Consider the following 17,834-nt stretch of genomic DNA (forward strand, 5'->3'; position numbering starts at 1 on the left):
TCTGTTCTGGTACTTACAAAACTGCTATGTGGGTGCACTTTTTCTAATATCCTGTAACTCATACTAAAAAAAATTATTAAGTCTGGGCCTGTGAAGACTTCTATTTCTGCAAAGACAGAGAAATGGTTCACAGTAGGGATAAACTTGTAACCCTCCAACACTATGATTGAAGCATCACTAAAAATTCAAGGAGTGATGATTGACCCTGTATAGTATGCTAGAATAAAAATTACCTTTTACAAACAATATGGTTAATAATATCTTTTAAATAGTTTGTGTTGGGGTAAGTGTGAGGTTTTTTTTTAAACTTGGACATGTTTAATATTAAAAATAACTTCAGCCGAATTCTTGGTTCTCTATTTAACCTGATGTCGGTAGGACTTTAAGTCTGTTAACAGAGTATAATCAGAATCTGCTCTCAAATCCCCGGAAAAGCAGAAGCAGGGATAGTTTTCATCCTTACTAAGTTTTAAGCTTGGAGAAGTAGGAAAAAGTAGATCTAGGAAGAAGGAGTTATAGTTCACATCTTGGCTTTTGTTTTGTTCTCTTACTGTTCTAATCAAAGTCTTGATTGCTGGGGGTTTTATATACCTTGTGATCATCAGATCCAATGGTTCTGGTTGCTTCTCTAGTTCATGTTTATGTGAAAATCTAATTGGTCTTAATAATCAGAGAATACCTCTTAAAATTGTGGACATCTGTAAAGCTGAAAGGTAAAAGGAGTCTAGCAGCATATTAGTTCTAGGCCGAACAAACTCAATTTTCCAGCATTTCACATGTTTCACCCATCGTTTTTTTGTAGACCTGTGATCACTCTCACCCTTCCTTTTTGGAGAAAATCTAAACTGTATCTTCCTTTGCAGCATGGTATATTTTAACTAAGACTTGCCCACTCAGTAAAAAAGTTCAGTAAAATGTCAGAGTGAAATTTGCTGTGTACTTCTCACTACTGCTCTCTATCTGAAAAGTCTCCCTGTTTGGTTTTGGGTTTCCCCTTGCCTTTACTAAGTAGCCTGCTTCTCATTTCTCTGTCCACACCCACCTTCTGGACTACTTTTCTACTTCCACATCAATTTGTATGTTAATTTTGTAAATTTGCAAAGGCTTTTATGTGGGATCCATTGTAAAAAAATTTCCCTCTGAAAATGGCAGATGCAAAATCACGCCTACTATAATGAAGCAAAATTATAATTCACCCAGCTAAATCAAGCACATCTGTCATCTTTAACATCTAATACTAACTGTGGTCTGTTTATCCAGTCCCATTTCCCCTCCTCATTCATTGAGGGTTGCTGTATTACAGCTGGCTGTGGCAATGACCATGCTGAATGATGGAAGGTCTCCTACTGCATTTTTGTGGTCATCTGAAACTTCAAATGTCATTAATGTGACGACCAAATATGGATTTTGCCTGCAGTCAGTCTTTAATCACCCTTTTACATGCTGCAAAGTTTATTTAACCCCATTTACCCTGAGACTAATAACAGAAACTTGAAAAGTGAAAATATAAGTTCAGACTCTGTGGATTTACTCTGTGCTTACTGAAACTATGACCTTCTAAACAGCAGCCCATGAAAGAAGGAGAAAGCAAAGTGTGCTGTGTCCTTTTACGTAAGTTAGCTTCAGGATGGTGGTATTTGAAGCAAACCTGATGACCTGTTGTGGGAAGATAGAGTGCGAAAAACAGCATCACCAGCTTGGATTCTGGAAAGGAACCAGATGAAGTGTTGTTCATAAAACACAGATGAGCTTAGCATTTCCTAGTATGGTGCAATCCATCCCTACGCCAGCTGTAGGTTTTAGGAAAAGGTCTTTGGTGTGCCCTGACAGCATACTGATGGCTCTGTGCCACAGCTGTCTGAGCAGAGGATTTCGAGGACCTGGTAGAACATTTCTTGGATCAAAATGTAGCTGTTTTCCAGGCTAGATTAAAAAGCTCTTTGCTCTATTCTTCATCTTTTCATTCACACAAGTGAGACACCGGCTACTCAGAGCAACCTAGGGAAGATTCAGAAAAAAGCTCCTCAGGTAAAGAAACCTTTCCAGTACAGTCCCCAAACTAGATGGGAATCAGCTGTTCAAGGGCAACCTTTCTAGACCAGGTAATAAAGGAAAATTGAGTCCTATTCATGGCCTTAGCTAACAAACAGGTAGCATGGTGTGTAGCAAAACTCCTGCAGTAACCTCTCCACACCCACCTTACATTACATTCACAGCCCACTTGCTGTCCAGAGCAGCTTTGCAAGGTGACTACAGAGAGTAACTGCAGCTCTGTGGCACCCTTTTGTTGTGGGCAGGTCATGATTTGAAGTTGTCAAGGTACAAATATCAGGCAGTGCAAAAGGGCTTGCAGAGACATGTAGTTAGAGTTGGAAGAATGGAAGAATCTGAACAGGAAAGAGAAGTTCCCAGCTGCGACAGAGAAATGAAGGCACGCACTTGTCCATTAGCAACTCACCCTGTACTTCATCTGCATATTATAGCCATGTGAGCTATTAATTCCACTGTGATTTAGATTCCCATGAAACTTGGGAGTAACAATATTAATTTTATCTGACCAGTCATTTTAAAACATTTTAGGAGTTACTCTTTACAACCTGTATACAGCATTCTGTAGTCTCCTGTGCAGAGCATCAGTATTACTCTACCCCTTTCACAGCTTCTTCTAACATATTCTTTCCTGGTTTAGTTCCTGATTTTCAGCAGTGATGGAAGAAAGATTCTGATTAGATGTCTTCTTGACAAAGTTGCTTTATATTGCCAAGCAATGCGACTTAGTAAGGTCAGAGAGGAACCTCCATGTGTTTGAATGATGTAACTGCTGTCTGAAATACCCGCACTTGGTGTCTATTGGAACAGTACTCTGTTAAGCTCACCTTGGAGGATCGAGGAACATGCCCATGTTATGTTTTCTTCTGCCTAATTGCTGTGGCAGTAATTACCCTTTTTTGGTTCTTAGACCTCTGGTCTGTAGCTATTTCTGATCATTTGAGAAGTGAGTGCTTCCCAGAAGAATTTCAAGGCAACTTCCCCTTAAAAAAAATAAAAGTAATTGTTTTCTTTCTCCTCTATCCATCTGTAGTAATACATTAAGTAAAAAAAGAAATGTTATAGATACTTTTGTAGCAAAATATATTCTGTAACCCCACATTTGGTTGGGACAGTTTTTCAATCAAAAAAAACCAATCATAATACACAAGAAAGTCTCTTGCGGACACAAAAATAATCGAACGGGAAGCCATGAATTATGGTGAAAATATCTGCCAACTTGGCCACAGGTGCTTTAAAAAAAAAAAGATCCTATTTTCGTGACATCCTATTTTCAGAACCAGAACTCCTAGTTCTTCAGCAGTTGCAGCAGGGCACTTAGCCAATATGATGATGAACTCTTGCTCAAATACACTGTCCCCTGCCCCCAGACACACATTCCAGTTTCTTCTTTTGTCCACAATGAGAGTCACAAAGTGAATCTCATCTGCTTGTTGATCCAATGGACACCTCCTCCTGAGGGTGTAAGATGACCAGGTGCAATGGAAAGCAGCTTTAGATGGAGACACTGGATCCAGTCCTCCTAGCAGCTCTCACACAAGATCAAGGATGTATCTTCACATCCTGCTTCATGTTCTTCATTAACCTGCAGTGTACTTCAGTGGCTATTGAACATCATAAGCTGTGGTCTTCCTTCTGTCAGGAATCCCTTGTAGTGTAGCTGTTGTGATGTGGCAGCTCAGGAGGGATCATGCTGCCATGAACAGCAGCTTTCCTCTTTCTTCATAACCTTTTAGGAGAAGATAAAATACAATATTCAGTTGTAAGGGAAGAAGGAACTGTGACCATTGCCAGCTATCAGATTTCTTGTGAGGACACGAGACCAACTCTCAAACAAGTGGCAAGTGGTAGGACTTAACTGCCTGTGGTGCTGCTCCTGCGGAAAGGGGCCTCCTTTTAGTTTAGAATGGCAGAGAGCAATTAGGGCAGGTTTAAAACTGGAATTTATTTTCCCAGTGCCAGCCCTTCACTTTTAGCACTGGAAGGGTATGATTATGGTCTCTGTGCCAAAATGTCTTCATTAGTGGTCCTGCGCAGTTCTTGGGAGCAAACTCCACTGATACAGAACCAGGTATTTACTTATCTTTTGCAGTTTATATCCTGATTTGTTTCAGAGAGGTGCAGAAGAAGGCACAGCACTAACAAATGTCAAAGGCACAAGTGCTGCTGGTAAAAACTGCTGGACAAGCCCCCTCCACTTTGCTCTGAGAAATGCTGTCCTGTTTGCCCCACAGGCGACCAGCCAAAAACTAGCTGCTGAACACACAGATGGTTCGGCTCTCTCCCAGGGTAGGCACACAGAAGGCTACTCTAGCCCCAAACTTCTTTTCAGGCCATGTGGCAAGCTGAAGCCATTCATTCTTTTGTGCAGCTGCTTTACAATACAAAAGGAACTTTATTATGGATTTTACTCCATACTAACAGAAAGAGAGTTGAATTCCCTTAGCCAGTTTTTGGGTATACTGAATGCATCACTGGTTTGTAAAGAAAACTGATTATTTTGATATAATATCACCTAATCCGTCAAGCAACAAAAATACACTGGGGTTTACATACTGCCTAAGAAACAATTAATATCCTCGATTATTTTAACTTTCTCCAGTTAAGCACTTTTAACAACATTTTCTCTGTTTCAAAATCAATGCCATAGTCCAGTGGCAAAGAAGGAAATTATTCCAGTGGCTTACCTAGTTCCTTGGTCTTGCTTAGTCATTGCAGTGCCTAGGTGCTGTGTCTGCCTATAAAGAAAATGCTTGTGATAGGTTTAATTTATGAGATTGCCTTTGAAAAGCCTCTGTGATGTTTTCTGGAGGTCAAAACCAAGGCCACCATCCAAATTCTACTTTAAACTTGTACTGATTCCTTCATCAAGTTCTGCTGCAAGGAGAACTTTTTAGGCCACTGGCAGATGAGCACTGATATATCTGACTGCATTTCCTGTCCTCATCTGTCTGCTGGAGACTCTCCTGCCTGCCATGCCTGAGCTCCTCCAGCTCACAGGCTTGCTTCTCAGCTCCAAAGCACCTCCAGCAGGGGCTAAGCTGACATGCTGGGCTTTCTCCTAGAGTAGCAAAGGTGCTGGCACGTGCTCCTTTGGGTAACTGCTCTGTGGCTCTGACCAACAGAAGATGCAGCCCCTCTCTTACCTTGGGCTGCGCAGCAGCAAAAGGGATTCCAGTTTTTCTTTCAAAGAGGTTTTACACAATGGTGGTCACAAAATTCTGGAGACTTCTGAAGCCTTTAATGTATAGCACCAACAAAGGCAAAAATCTCTCTAATAATATGTATGATCACACACTTTTAAAAGAAAGGGGTTTGTTTGGCTTTGTGCTAACTTACCACTTAAAACTTACTGAATTTATGTTGGTAAAGTGGCAAATTGACGTCCTGTATTAACAGCAATGGTTACCAAGAGTACCTCCTTTAGTTTAACTTTATTTTTGTTAAGAGGAGGAAGCGAGTCATTCTGAGGGATTAGTTAATAGTGAAAGATTTTTTTTTTTACTCTTCTTTAGATAAATATCTAGGGATCACAATTTTTTTTAATTGTATCTGAGGATGTTGGATGTATTTCTGAACTTCATACAGAGGTTTCACTGCTATTTCAACATCAATCTTTAATTCCCTATTTACAGCGAGTGCTGATTTCCCGTACAACGGTCAAGCTATAGGAGATGGAGTTAACAGAAACTCTGCTATTATTGGAGGTAAGAAAACCATCTACTTTTCTAATATACTTTGCAGTATGGCTCTGGTGGCTGAATTGCTGTTGGTAACATATTCCAGCTATTTGCGAAGAGGTGACTATGTGGGAAAACGACACCTGAACAAAGATAAACAATTTTTGTGTAACTCTGTTCTAACACATTGTCCTAGTGAATAGTTTTTTCTTACTTAGTTTGTCCCCTCAGATTCAGTTTTAAACAAATTCAAATACTGATATTCATAATCCATGTATTAAGCATCCATGTGGGGATCTACTTTGTAGTAGTTACTCACGTTAACAGAGTAATTGATTTATATGAAATAGCAAGGATGCTTTTCCAGATACAGCAGAATCAACATGAATCTATGTCAAACACTGTTTGCTCTGCCCTTGACAAAAATCCCTCGTGATCCTGCATTCTTTTTTACAGCCCAAGTTCTGCCAAAACTTATGTGCCAGAGATTGCTGTTCACTGTTATAGGTGATATTAAGCAATACCAGAATTGGAACTTTGAATAAGCATTCAATTGAAAATATTCTGGCCAGCTGCTGCCTGAAATAAGAGTCTTGTTTAATTTTATGCACACGTGCAATTTGCTCTGTCCTGTCCCATAGTGTGGAAGTGCTGCACTGTAACTATCCTGGGAAAACTTTGCCACTTCATCCAATTCTGAAGGTATATATAAAAAAAGAATAAATTAAAGATCAGTCTACTAGCTTTCAGTCAGTTCTAAATACATGTAAAATTATATACTGATAGTGGGTTTTGCCATGTAAGGAAACACCGAGTATAGTACTACAAGCAGTCTAATAGAATTTCTTGATTCTTTTCCATGGCCCCCTCAAGGGTCTATGTTTCCATATCCAAGTTTAGATTAGTTCCTTTAGTTTTGATTTGCTATGTTATTTTTCCTTTCTAATTTGTATTTTGATTATTACTTATAAATTTTCCTTAACACTTTAAGATGTCACAATACCAGAAGGATATCATTGCATTTCTCAGAAAAATTCAGACCACACCTGAACAGCCTGTTTGTCCAATGCATCAGTTAACATAAAGTGGCATAACATAATCCTGGATGATTATAATATTTCTTTTAACCTGACAGTTTTATAATATCTTCATCCTTGAAGTTTTTCATGCCTGTAGAGAAGGGCCAAAAAAGAAACAGTGTAGTTTTATCACATAGATACCTAACAGCATAACATTCATGAGATTTCTCCATAACAGGGTTGAACCCCAAATAGACCATTGCAGGGAGAGCAATTAAGGGTAGAGCAGATGATAAAGCAGTTACATCTGCAATTACGTGGAGCCAGTGCCTAGAGTGAGACAACAGTGAGCCAAGCCAATTTTCCAGACATCTTGAGGAACTCTAATAGGTCTTTACAGCCATTAACTAGAAAGTATACATCAGTGACTCATCTTCAAAGAGTTGCCCTGTTGCCCTGGCTGTGTCACATCACCATTTCACCCCACTGATTTGGGAGCACTCAGCACCCTGTCTCATGGTCAGCAAAGCTCAGATCTGTAAGTGGATATTAATGTTGAAGTTTACTTACAGGATGAAAGTCACTAGCAGACTTCATTGAGTAACATTTTGTATACAGCGAAAACTACGTATAAATATTAGAGCAGTGGAAACCAAGCAACTGTGGTGATGCCTAACTGCCCAAGTTTTGGGATCATTTCTTTGTGTCAAAATCTGTACCTGGTCTCACCAGCATCATCTTTTCTTTCCTGCTGTGTGTAGGCGTCATCGCAGTGGTGATCTTCACCATCCTCTGCACCTTGGTGTTCCTGATCCGCTACATGTTTCGCCACAAGGGAACCTATCACACCAACGAAGCCAAAGGGGCAGAGTCAGCCGAGAGCGCCGATGCTGCCATCATGAACAATGACCCCAACTTCACGGAGACCATAGACGAGAGCAAGAAGGAATGGCTTATCTAAGCCTACGGGGATGGGGCCTGGGGTGGGATATGAGCTGGGCCAGGGTGGGACTGGGATGACTCTTGCAGTGGAGAGAGAACACTCTGTGTTGGACGCTTGAGCACACATAGGGTAAAAAGATCAGCACAGCTGGTGGAGCAAGTGACGGGAAAATACCACTGAGACTGGAGAAAAAAAAATATCTCAAGCATTTAAGAAAAAATATTTTTTAATATTTATTTACAGCAACTTGCCCCTTCTGTATCCAAACGACTACAACAAAGAGCAGTTTTGCGGCTTCAGCACTGGTTAAAATTTTCAGTAATACCTGTCTATTTCTGTGTGTGTTTAGAGATGTTCTGGGTACTTGTGACAAGAAACGGGACTGGTTTTTTATATTTTTTAAAAGCTGTTTAAAATGTGGGTAGTTCTATCCTGAGAGCAAGTGGCAGCTCTTTTTTCCCAGCATTGTGTTTCTTCATGGCTGGCCACTTTCCCACACGCTGCCCTCAGCCCCACACCTTGACCATAACACCATTCATTTCAGTGGTGTTGATCTGGGGGTTCAGGGCTGGGGGTGGAACTGGGGCATGAGGACTAATGCAAATCTTACTCCCCAGTTTCTCAACACATCATCAGCCCATGTCAGCCCTGGCAGGATCCACCTTCTTGATCCAGGCACTTTGTGGATTGCGTGCAATTCTCATCAACAGTGTAAAAATACTGTTCTTACGACTACTGTTACTACTAGAGAGGACGACCATAAAGCACAGGAAGTTTTAGGGGGTTTTTTTTATTATTATTATTTTGGTCTCTGAGGGAGGATGATGCTGTGTGACATTGTAGACCTAACCTGTTCCTGTATCTTTGGCTGTGGCACTGGTGACCTGAGGCATGTGCCAGTTAAACTCGCATCTGCCTGTGACATTTTGGCATATGCTGTACATTGTAGTAGGGAATTAGAACCAGACTTCACTTCTGTTTCTTCTTAATAGACTGTCATAGAATTATTAGTATAGGTCTAGTCAATGCATTTGAACACACAGGCTTCACATCATACTTTTTTCCCGACTCAAGAGTAGCAATTTATTCCTTAAATCCCTTGTTTCAGTCCCTTTGCAAGGAAAGCCTCTGCTGGCAGTATTTGCACAGTCAGAAAGGTGAGGCAAAGGAGGCTTGGAAACTCTGCCCCCAGGGCACATGAGAAACACTCAGCACACAGGGGAGAGTTATTTTTCAACACAGAGATTTACCTGAACTATTTTACTGTCTTTGTAAGGCATTTTTAAGACTAGCAAGGCCAAGTGCAGCGTTGCATCCCATTTTCCCTCTCAGACCACAGAAGTTGCAGGTGTTGCCTGAGCAGCAGGCAGGCAGCTAGTAGGAAAGGCAAAGGGGCAGCCTGAAGACCTAATATCCTTTGGTGGCAATAACAAAGCTTTAGCTTGCCCTCTGTAGAGAAGAGTGGTTCTCCTGTAGTCTGAAGGAATGTAAGGCCTTAATGGGCAGGTTTTGCAGTGGAACAGAATGAAGGAATGAATACACTGCAGGACAATTGCCATGTGTTAAAGGAACAGAGATAATACCAAGAATTTCCCCTTAAAAGTTTTTATGCTTGTGACAGTCCTAGATTTGCTTTACCTTTAATATGGCTGGGTTTAGTAGGCACAGATTTAACCCATTTTTCTGTACAAGAAAGATTTATTTTTCATCTAAATGTGCAATCTACTACACTTTCATTATTCTAGTTGATGCTTCAAAATAAAAAAAAAAAAAAAAAAAAAAAGAAGAAAAAAATCATGTAGGGGGAAGAAAATATTGGAGTCTTACCAGACAAGAACTTGACAAGCACAGTTTGACAGACAGACAAGGCCAAATAGTTTAGGTTTTAAGGATGGTAGACTAAAGTCCTCTTCTGGGTTCATTGAACATAGATATGAGCAAATCAAACCCATTAATTTCTTCCATTTATGAATTTGGAATTAGCATACAAAGAAGTTGCCAGTTTCAAAAGAAATTACTGTTTCTCAGGTAACATGTGGCAGAGAGGTTCAGGTAGGCATAAAAATTACCTCTGTCACTCTTGTGCTCTGCAGTGTTTTGCCTTGCCTCCAGTATTAACCTCTCCCTCTTTTGTCTGTAATCAAGCAGGTGAGTCCTTATTCTTGTGTAATCATGGGTGTAAGATAAGCCTTCACTCCTTGGAGAATATCAGCAGGGCATGAATCTACCTTGCACCACTATTCAGCAAACTACGTAGCAATCACATGTCTTTGTAGAATTGAAAAGGCTTTATCTTTTTTATATTACTTTATATTTAATATGATTTTAGTGGTATTTTAGTCCACTCTGAAAAATATTCTTGCCTGCAACTTCAAGTTACCAAGAGAAGTGAATAGAGTTTGCATAGATTGGGATTTGGTTGAAGTTTCCTTTTTTGACGTGTGAAATTCATTAGTGCTGTGTTAAAATGTTGATAATCTTCACTCTTGTCTTATGCAGTCACTTTCATGACTCTAGAAGCTTTTAATTATTAGAATTCTTGTTTCTTCTTAAACTAGACCTTAGACATGATATTATCCATTAGCAGCTGGTCTCTGTATAGGCATTTGGTGACTTTAGGTGTTTTCCTGCCTGTCTGCTTTGTATTTCGTTTCTGAGAATGGTATATGTTTAATTATAGGCAGTGGACATTCTGCAGCCTGGCAGTGAAGCAGGAGCAGGCTCAGAGAAGTAGCCTGTGTATTTTGCTATCACTGTATCTATTCTGAGGATTTCTTCCTCTGCAAGCCTATCATTGAAGGCTGAAAAAACATCCACAGTTTATTTCACCCACTCTTACTTGTGCCAAAAATCCATGTTGTTTAACAGGTGCTATCCTTACACCTGTAGTGGGAAAATCTGTTGGAGGGGAGAGTGGGTCCTGCTTTTATAAAACTCTGTACTTTCCCCAAATAATATTAAAATAGTCGGTATTTTATTACCAATTTTTTAGCTGTTTCACCTATTTGAACTGTGCAGAAAAATGTAGCTTCTTGTACTTGTTTGGGAACCGGAGTGTCCCAGTTGTGTTTCTAAAATGTTCGCTCCTGATTCCTCAGGAAACGATGACAAAACTGCTGCCAGCAGTGGAGAGAGCAAGACTGGGCTGGAGATTAGGGCTCTCAGTGTTAGTGAAATAATGTAAGCAATATTTTGGATTCTCATTCACAACACATGCAGACCACCAGGTAATGAGACATGGAGCTGAAACAGTGGAGAACTTATTTTCACGTCAACCGAACCTTGAGGGAAATCTGCAATCCAGTCTGGCGGTTTCGAATCCAGCCTTTCACACACTACTTATTCCATATTTACTGATAGAAAATTCAGATGTATTAAATAGGCATATGTATCTTTAATTGATACTTTAGCATTTCTGCTTTGTATTTTTTGTGTCTTAAATGATACTTGTTCCTTTTATATCTCTTCTAGCAGTTACCACTTCAAAGGTATGGCAGCATTTTAATATCATGCTTTAGGTAGCATGATATATGTGAAAGGATAGTCATCATAAATAATTTAGTAAGACTGCTGAAGCAGTGGTGTATACATATAAGTTTATTGTACCGATAAAAATTCAGTATAATTAAAACAGTGTCCTTTAATGATAGGTGCATGTAATTTCCAGGGTATCTGTTGAAATGTGAAGCTATCCCAATTTGACAAGCAATAGCTTTTAATATGATTTCTCCCATGAATGATTTTACATTCCATCAAGCATGGTCATCCTGAAAGAGTGTCATTTTTTAAAAGTGGAATCTAAATTACATTAATCAGATGTCATTGTCCGTCCTAGAGAAATTAAAGAAACCTTGCCTTCTAAAAGCAAGAGCATGTAAATTAGAATGAAAGAAAGACAACGTATTTGTATGCATTGTATCTTCTGTGAATGTCTTTCCTTTTAACTAAAGTTCTGTTAGAAACCAGATTAGTAAATAACAAAAGGGAGGGGAAAACAACATTTTAAATTTCTTTAATCACCTAACAGCTGTTTCCTCATGCTTTGTATATTCTGGTCATTGTCCGAACTTTTTCCTTCTCTAGTACCAGGAAATCAATTTGGAAAGGACAGAAGTTGGAAAGGCTCTTGAAAAAAGACCCACAGTACATGAAAAAAGAGACTACAGAATGTGGTTATACATAAGAAGAGAGGGTGCTAAAACTAGGGAAGATTTATTGAAGTAATATGTTCCTCTTGCATCAGGGTTATGTGTTATGGAGTGTACATCTGTATTTGTTGAGGTGGGCTGAGGGTCTGAGAGCAGGGTTTGGATGGAAATTAAATGACTGCCTTTCTGCATTTATCCATTTCTGATCACTTTGCAGATAGCAGCAAGCAGTCTGCTATCCGTTCTGCTCACGTTTGTTATTGCAGATTCTGTGGCATTGCCAGCTTCACAAGGGTTACATACCACAAGTGACTGAGTGTGGGTTGTTTGCCTTCCTTTCCTACCTTAACTCTGTCCTTTTCTTTATGAATGAGAGCCTTTTATTGAAATCAACAAGAAAAATGTATGCCCAGCTCAACAGACTTGTGTCTGTTCCTTTTAATAAACTACCTTATCAGGCTTTCAAACATTTTTATGACATGAAGCATTTTATAAAAGAACTGTGTTAAATGCACTTGAATGGGAGAGTGTGAAATCTAGGCAAAGAAGCATCAGTGCAACAACCACCTGAGTCACAGAGTGCTTGTCCCATGCTGTTTCTCTGTCTACAGTGTGAATTGCCTTAACTACCCACCAAATCTCTGGATCCATCCAAGACCTTAACTTACTTTGTGGAATATAATAGTGGCAAAGTCCTGATGTGATACCATGTTTTGACTGTTCATTTGTACTGACTGCTGTAACCCCTAGAAGGAGAACCACACTTTATACAGGAATATTTTTCATTTATAGAGAAAAGCTCTAGAACAAAGAGATGGGGGTGAAGGTTCAAGTGTAAAGTGATACTTGAACACTGTGACAAGTCTTTGCTTCTTGCTGTCACCACGTCTCACTGCAGCCAGAAGCATGTGGGTGTGCACATGCACCTCTAAAATCTAAGACTATTCAGGATGTGATGTCTGCACCACTCAGATAATTACTGCCATAATGTGGGTGGATGAGATACCAAACTTGCTTCAAATCCATGAGTCTGCAGTGCTAGCAAAATCACTCACTCTTGAAATTAAGTGCAATTTTGAAGATAAACTCAGACTGTGCCCTACAGTAGCAGGCACATATGGTGCCTCAAATGAGACAAGACTTGGACCTGGTTATGGAAAAGCATTTATTTAGCAATCTGTAACACAGTTCTTTTGACTCTGACTTTCACATTTAACAGACATCTTCTTGATACACTGTGCTCAAAACCCTGCTTATGCCAACAGCTTAAGAACCAGGAAGAAAAGTTGCCAATCTGTAGCTTCTTTACACAAGAAGTCTTTTTAAAAACACATTTAATGTAAAAAAAAAAAGTTTGGTATCAGTGGGTTCTTTCACTGAGAATTATTTCTTCTCACTGGTTTTCTATTTTTAAAATATCATATGAGAAATGTTAAGCAATTTTTAAGCACAACCTGAACTGCTTCTGTGAAAAAGGAGTAAGATATACTCTGCAAATATACATATAAGCAAGTAACTAATTTAATGCATTCCATTTCTTCTGTGATGCAGCAACTTCCAATAATGTTTACATGTGCTCCCTCTGCTATTTTTTCCTTAATGGAAAAGCATCTGAATTAAACAACAAACATAAAAGTGTGTACCCTTTGCTTTGCCATAGATTAATGTTCTTGCTTGGTATGTAACAGAGCATTAAGGAAGAGCAAATGGTTTATTCCTCAGATTTAATAGCATTAATTCTGCTGTCTCCAAGGGTCAGAGATATACTATAACCACATTAATTATCAGAATTTAGAGGTACTTATACTGATAATATTCAACAACTGGTATTCTGTATTTTAGCAAAGAGCTGCTATAAGGAATTCTAATTTATTGAAAAGGCAGATAGATGTAATTTTCTGACAGGTAAAAAAAATAAATTACTGGAACAAGACTAGAGCAGAAGCCATTTGAGGGAAATATTTAGCATGCAGAACAATAAACTGTACCAGAAAGAGTTTCTTGTCTTCCAGTTAAGGATTTGGGATAGGTACAGGGCTGCAGTTCGTTATATATTATCATGTGTTCATTGCCTTTTTGCCCAAAATATTTGAGCTTCTCCCATCTTTCACATGCTTTAAAATAGGCTGTTGCAAGAATACAGCAGAAGATGTGAAACTTAAGCAAGATGCTCTAGGCTGCTGGTGAGAGCACAGTTGCAAGTCCCAAGCTCTTCTACCTGCTGTCCTGTCTTTGCTTAGAAGAAAATTCTCAGATATGTTGCTGCCTGTCCCTGTCTGTTGTCATCTTTCCCCCATCTTAAGAATGTTACAGGTTGAAAGGGACCACAAAAGACCTTCTAGCCCAACTTTTTGCGGAAAAGGGAACCTAAATGAGATAACCTAGCACCCTGTCCAGTCATATTTTTTCCCCCGCTGACTCCATTTTCAGGGTGGTAGGTTATCAACAGGTTCTCATTTAAGACAGACTGAGAGTCACTTGAGCAAGTCAACAAACTCCTGAATCATCCAGAAAACAAATAATTTAGATGACAAGGTAGCCATCCCCTGAATACTAATGTTTATTCTCTAAACTGCACATTCTCATGCTTGCGGTGCGTGTGTCACCGAAGGAGTCTAACCTTGGCACAGTCAATAAATCATTCACAAGCTGAACAAATAGCCCTGTAGTGCTTTGTCTTAAAAAAACTCCTTTGGGTAGATGTTTAAAAATACATGTATGGTTTGCCAGCATAAAGCACTGGACACAGTATCAGCAGCTAGTTGCAATTTATTTCTGTTACAAAATCAAGGTCTGTCTGCGGAGTTTTCTTGTGTGACTTACACTAACAGGACCTTTATCCTTGAAAAAGAAGCTACTGCAACAGGGCAAGGTAACAAAGAGAAATTCCCTTTGCTGCACACTTTGAAATAGAGCATAAAGTCCCTTTTATTGCACAGTTCTGGTAGAGGTGTAACATCTCTGTACACATCTAATGTTTCCTTTTTTCCAAAGTCCACTACCCACTACTCCAAGGAAAGAAATTTGTTGACAGTCTTAGGGTTTTTTTCCCATCTCTTTCTCTACTTTAGAAGTGTTTCCTCTAACTGATAAGTTTATCACCTTTCATCTTTAAACTCCTTCCAGCAGTGCTTGCTGCTTTGGCCATGGTGAAGCCTTCCACCTTCCCAAAATGTGACCATTGTAGTGGGAGGGTTATATACCACTACATTCCTGTCATCTGTTATATTTGCAGCTGTTTTTTATCTGTTCATAGTACTCAGTGACTTAAAGTACAAGGGTGGTACGAGCACTGATGGTTTCTGCCATCTGCAGCATTATTTTATAACTTGCTTGTATTTTTTCCAAAATCACAGCACCATCTGGCAAAGACAGTCTGAAAATGAGGCAGCTGCACCTCATTCCTTTAAGCATACTTACTTTCTATTTCTTAGTTCAAATTTTCCCAAGAGATAATAAAATATCCCAAGATAATAAAATTAATGTCAAGCGAAAGCCAACATCTATTTTCCTTAGGGCCACAGGATGTCAGAATTAGCTCTCAGCCATCCCCTTCCCTTGTGCTTTTGTAGCAGCTATACAACACCTCTGGTAGTCTCCAAATTAGGACACAAAAAAATGACATTCTAAAAGCCTCAATTGGTTTTAGTCTCTTGGAGTGTTAAAGGTCCAGTTTAACAGGGTCAACAGGTCAACACTCGTACAGGTTTCAGTTATGAGTACATCCAAGAAAATTCTCAACATTGGTTGTTAAATAATTTTATTTTCATTGGATCAGCATCTTGGAGAGGGGAAAAAAATGTTTCTATGTTTGGAAACGTGAGATATTACACTCAACCCATTGCAACTCCTGCATTGTGTCTGATCTTTTGAAGCTCTAAGTGGGATCAGAGCCACTTGAACAAAGAAGGCTAAGGCGTCAGTTGATTCCCACTAACTCTGAAACACTTTCCATAGATCTGCTTTACGTGTCAATCTCAGTCATACATGAGCAACGAGGATCTTTTCTTTTTCTCTGCTCTTCAGTGGATCAAGACCCATCAGTGGGCTGGCTGGGCAGGTGTCACATAAGTTATCTTCAGTCCTAGTGAACTGACTCACATGTTGAACAGCCTGAGTCCAGGGAGTTCCTCTGGCACAATGTTCCTGAAAGGCTTCAGCTCCCCAGAAACTCTGCTATGCTGTTTGACTAGTGTTAAATAACAGAAGCCTGGTGGAAATTATCTGTATTGACTTAATCCTCCATGTGGATGCCAACCACTAAGACTGTGTAATTTCGTGGAAATTAAATAGATTACCAACACCCCCCCATTACGAAGTGCTTGGGGTGTGCTCAGTCTGACACTTCTTACTGACATATATAAATAGAGATATAGAGATAAATAGATATTTTTATGGAGATGTTTTATAAGTGGCCTTTACTTTGTGCATGGTAATTATTGCCAAACTTGTTATTTAGGAGCTACAGAAATGGCTGGTTCTGCAGTTCAGAAAGCAATCAGCTGTCTCTATTGCTAGGGAGACTTGGAGTACGGCCTTGGACTTGGATTTTTATTATTCAATTATAATTTGCATGGTTTGGATTTGGGTTTTGTCTCAGTGTCTTTTTTGTCTTTTTTTTTCTTTCCTCATTGGTTCTCTGGCAGGGACACATTGGGCTCAAGCAGGAACTTCTCGATCTTTGAGAGATTTTGAGAGATGGATTGAAGCCATCAGTGCCATATAACACTTCAGAAACACCTGCATTTTACAGCCCATGATGTTGATCAGCGTGAGGTCCTCAGAACACATCTATTGGGGTTTTCACAGCATAGTGAGATGCTCCTATTTCTCTATCTTTGCTTGACAAGATAGTAAGCTAGAAACAGTTGGTCCATGGGTATAGCCTTGTGAGTAGAAAAAAGGATCAGCAGAGAGCAGGACATGAATGAGTAGAAAAAAGGATCAGCAGAGAGCAGGACATGAATGAGGGCTCAGAATTAGATTGGAATACATAGCAGCAACAAGAGACTGAAAATTGCTGCTGAGGCAGGTCATTTTACTTCCTCTCTTCTTTTACTCCCCCCCTTTTTTTTTTTAAGTATTGTTTGTATGCCACATCTGAGTAATACGTCTCTACCAGCCAGATAGCTCTCATTAACCTGGGCTGTTCGTTAGAGATAGAAATGCAATTGTCCTTTCTTACTGATCTCCTTCCTGCTGCTGTGAAGTGGTCTGTACCCAGGAAAAGACCAGGGCCACTAGCTATTTGGAAAGTGAAAGCAGCCTCTCACCCCTTCCGTCCAAACCAGGTTGAAAGCCAATCCCAGGGTTATGTGCCTACAAAGCTGGCCCAATTTCCTGGCAGGTGAACCAAGACCTTGTCTGTTTGCAGTTACTCTAGTCCACAGGTTTCTTTCTTGAGCACAATTTTCCTATGGGACACATAACCAGGATATAACAGTTACCCTACTTAAACAAAAATGTGTATATTAAAAAACATCCTAATCTGAAAGTATAGTGTATCTGAGGTTCCTCTGTTATAGACACTTAGTCTACAAGATTTATGGCTACATTTGCTATGTTATGCTTGAATAAACATATAATTCATTGAAATACACAAGACTGATAAAAGTAATATGATCTCTTTAAGGAGAATAAACTGTTTGTAAATTTATAAAGAGTATAATCTGTTAGGCCTTATTTGAAGTATGTACTGTGGTTTGGTAAAAGTACAACATTAAAAGAGCCTTGCCAGATGAGGGCTGGTTTTGTGTGTGTGTGTATGTGTGGTTCCTTTTGATTATTTGACATCTTCATATAAAAAAAAACACCAAAACTCTACAGACTGTGTATAAGAGCCTGAAACGAAGTGCAGAGGGCTCTTCAGATTTCTTTGTACAGTAACTCCAGGGAGGGGACAGGTGAATCTGTTCTTCTGAATAATTCGGATCCAGTTTTGTTTGGAAACAAAAGTGGCTGGTAGCACTACTGACTGGCTGGAGATTTTTTAAAG

General features: G+C 39.5%; 1 protein-coding gene across 2 annotated transcripts in view; it reads left to right on the forward strand.

Moving 5' to 3' along the window:
* Positions 1-17,580, forward strand: part of CNTNAP2 (contactin associated protein-like 2) — a 1,033,702-nt gene extending 1,016,122 nt beyond the window's left edge. For both annotated transcript variants that reach the window (XM_017822277.1, XM_017822284.1), the window contains 2 exons: positions 5,685-5,756; positions 7,510-17,580. In XM_017822277.1, the coding sequence (XP_017677766.1) occupies positions 5,685-5,756; positions 7,510-7,709 (272 nt within the window). In that variant the 3' untranslated portion in view covers positions 7,710-17,580. The remainder of the gene's footprint in view (positions 1-5,684; positions 5,757-7,509) is intronic.
* Positions 17,581-17,834: the final 254 nt, after the last annotated feature.

Source organism: Lepidothrix coronata, unplaced genomic scaffold (genome assembly GCF_001604755.1).
Source record: "Lepidothrix coronata isolate B3197 unplaced genomic scaffold, Lepidothrix_coronata-1.0 Scaffold3, whole genome shotgun sequence".
Lineage (NCBI taxonomy): Eukaryota > Metazoa > Chordata > Aves > Passeriformes > Pipridae > Lepidothrix > Lepidothrix coronata.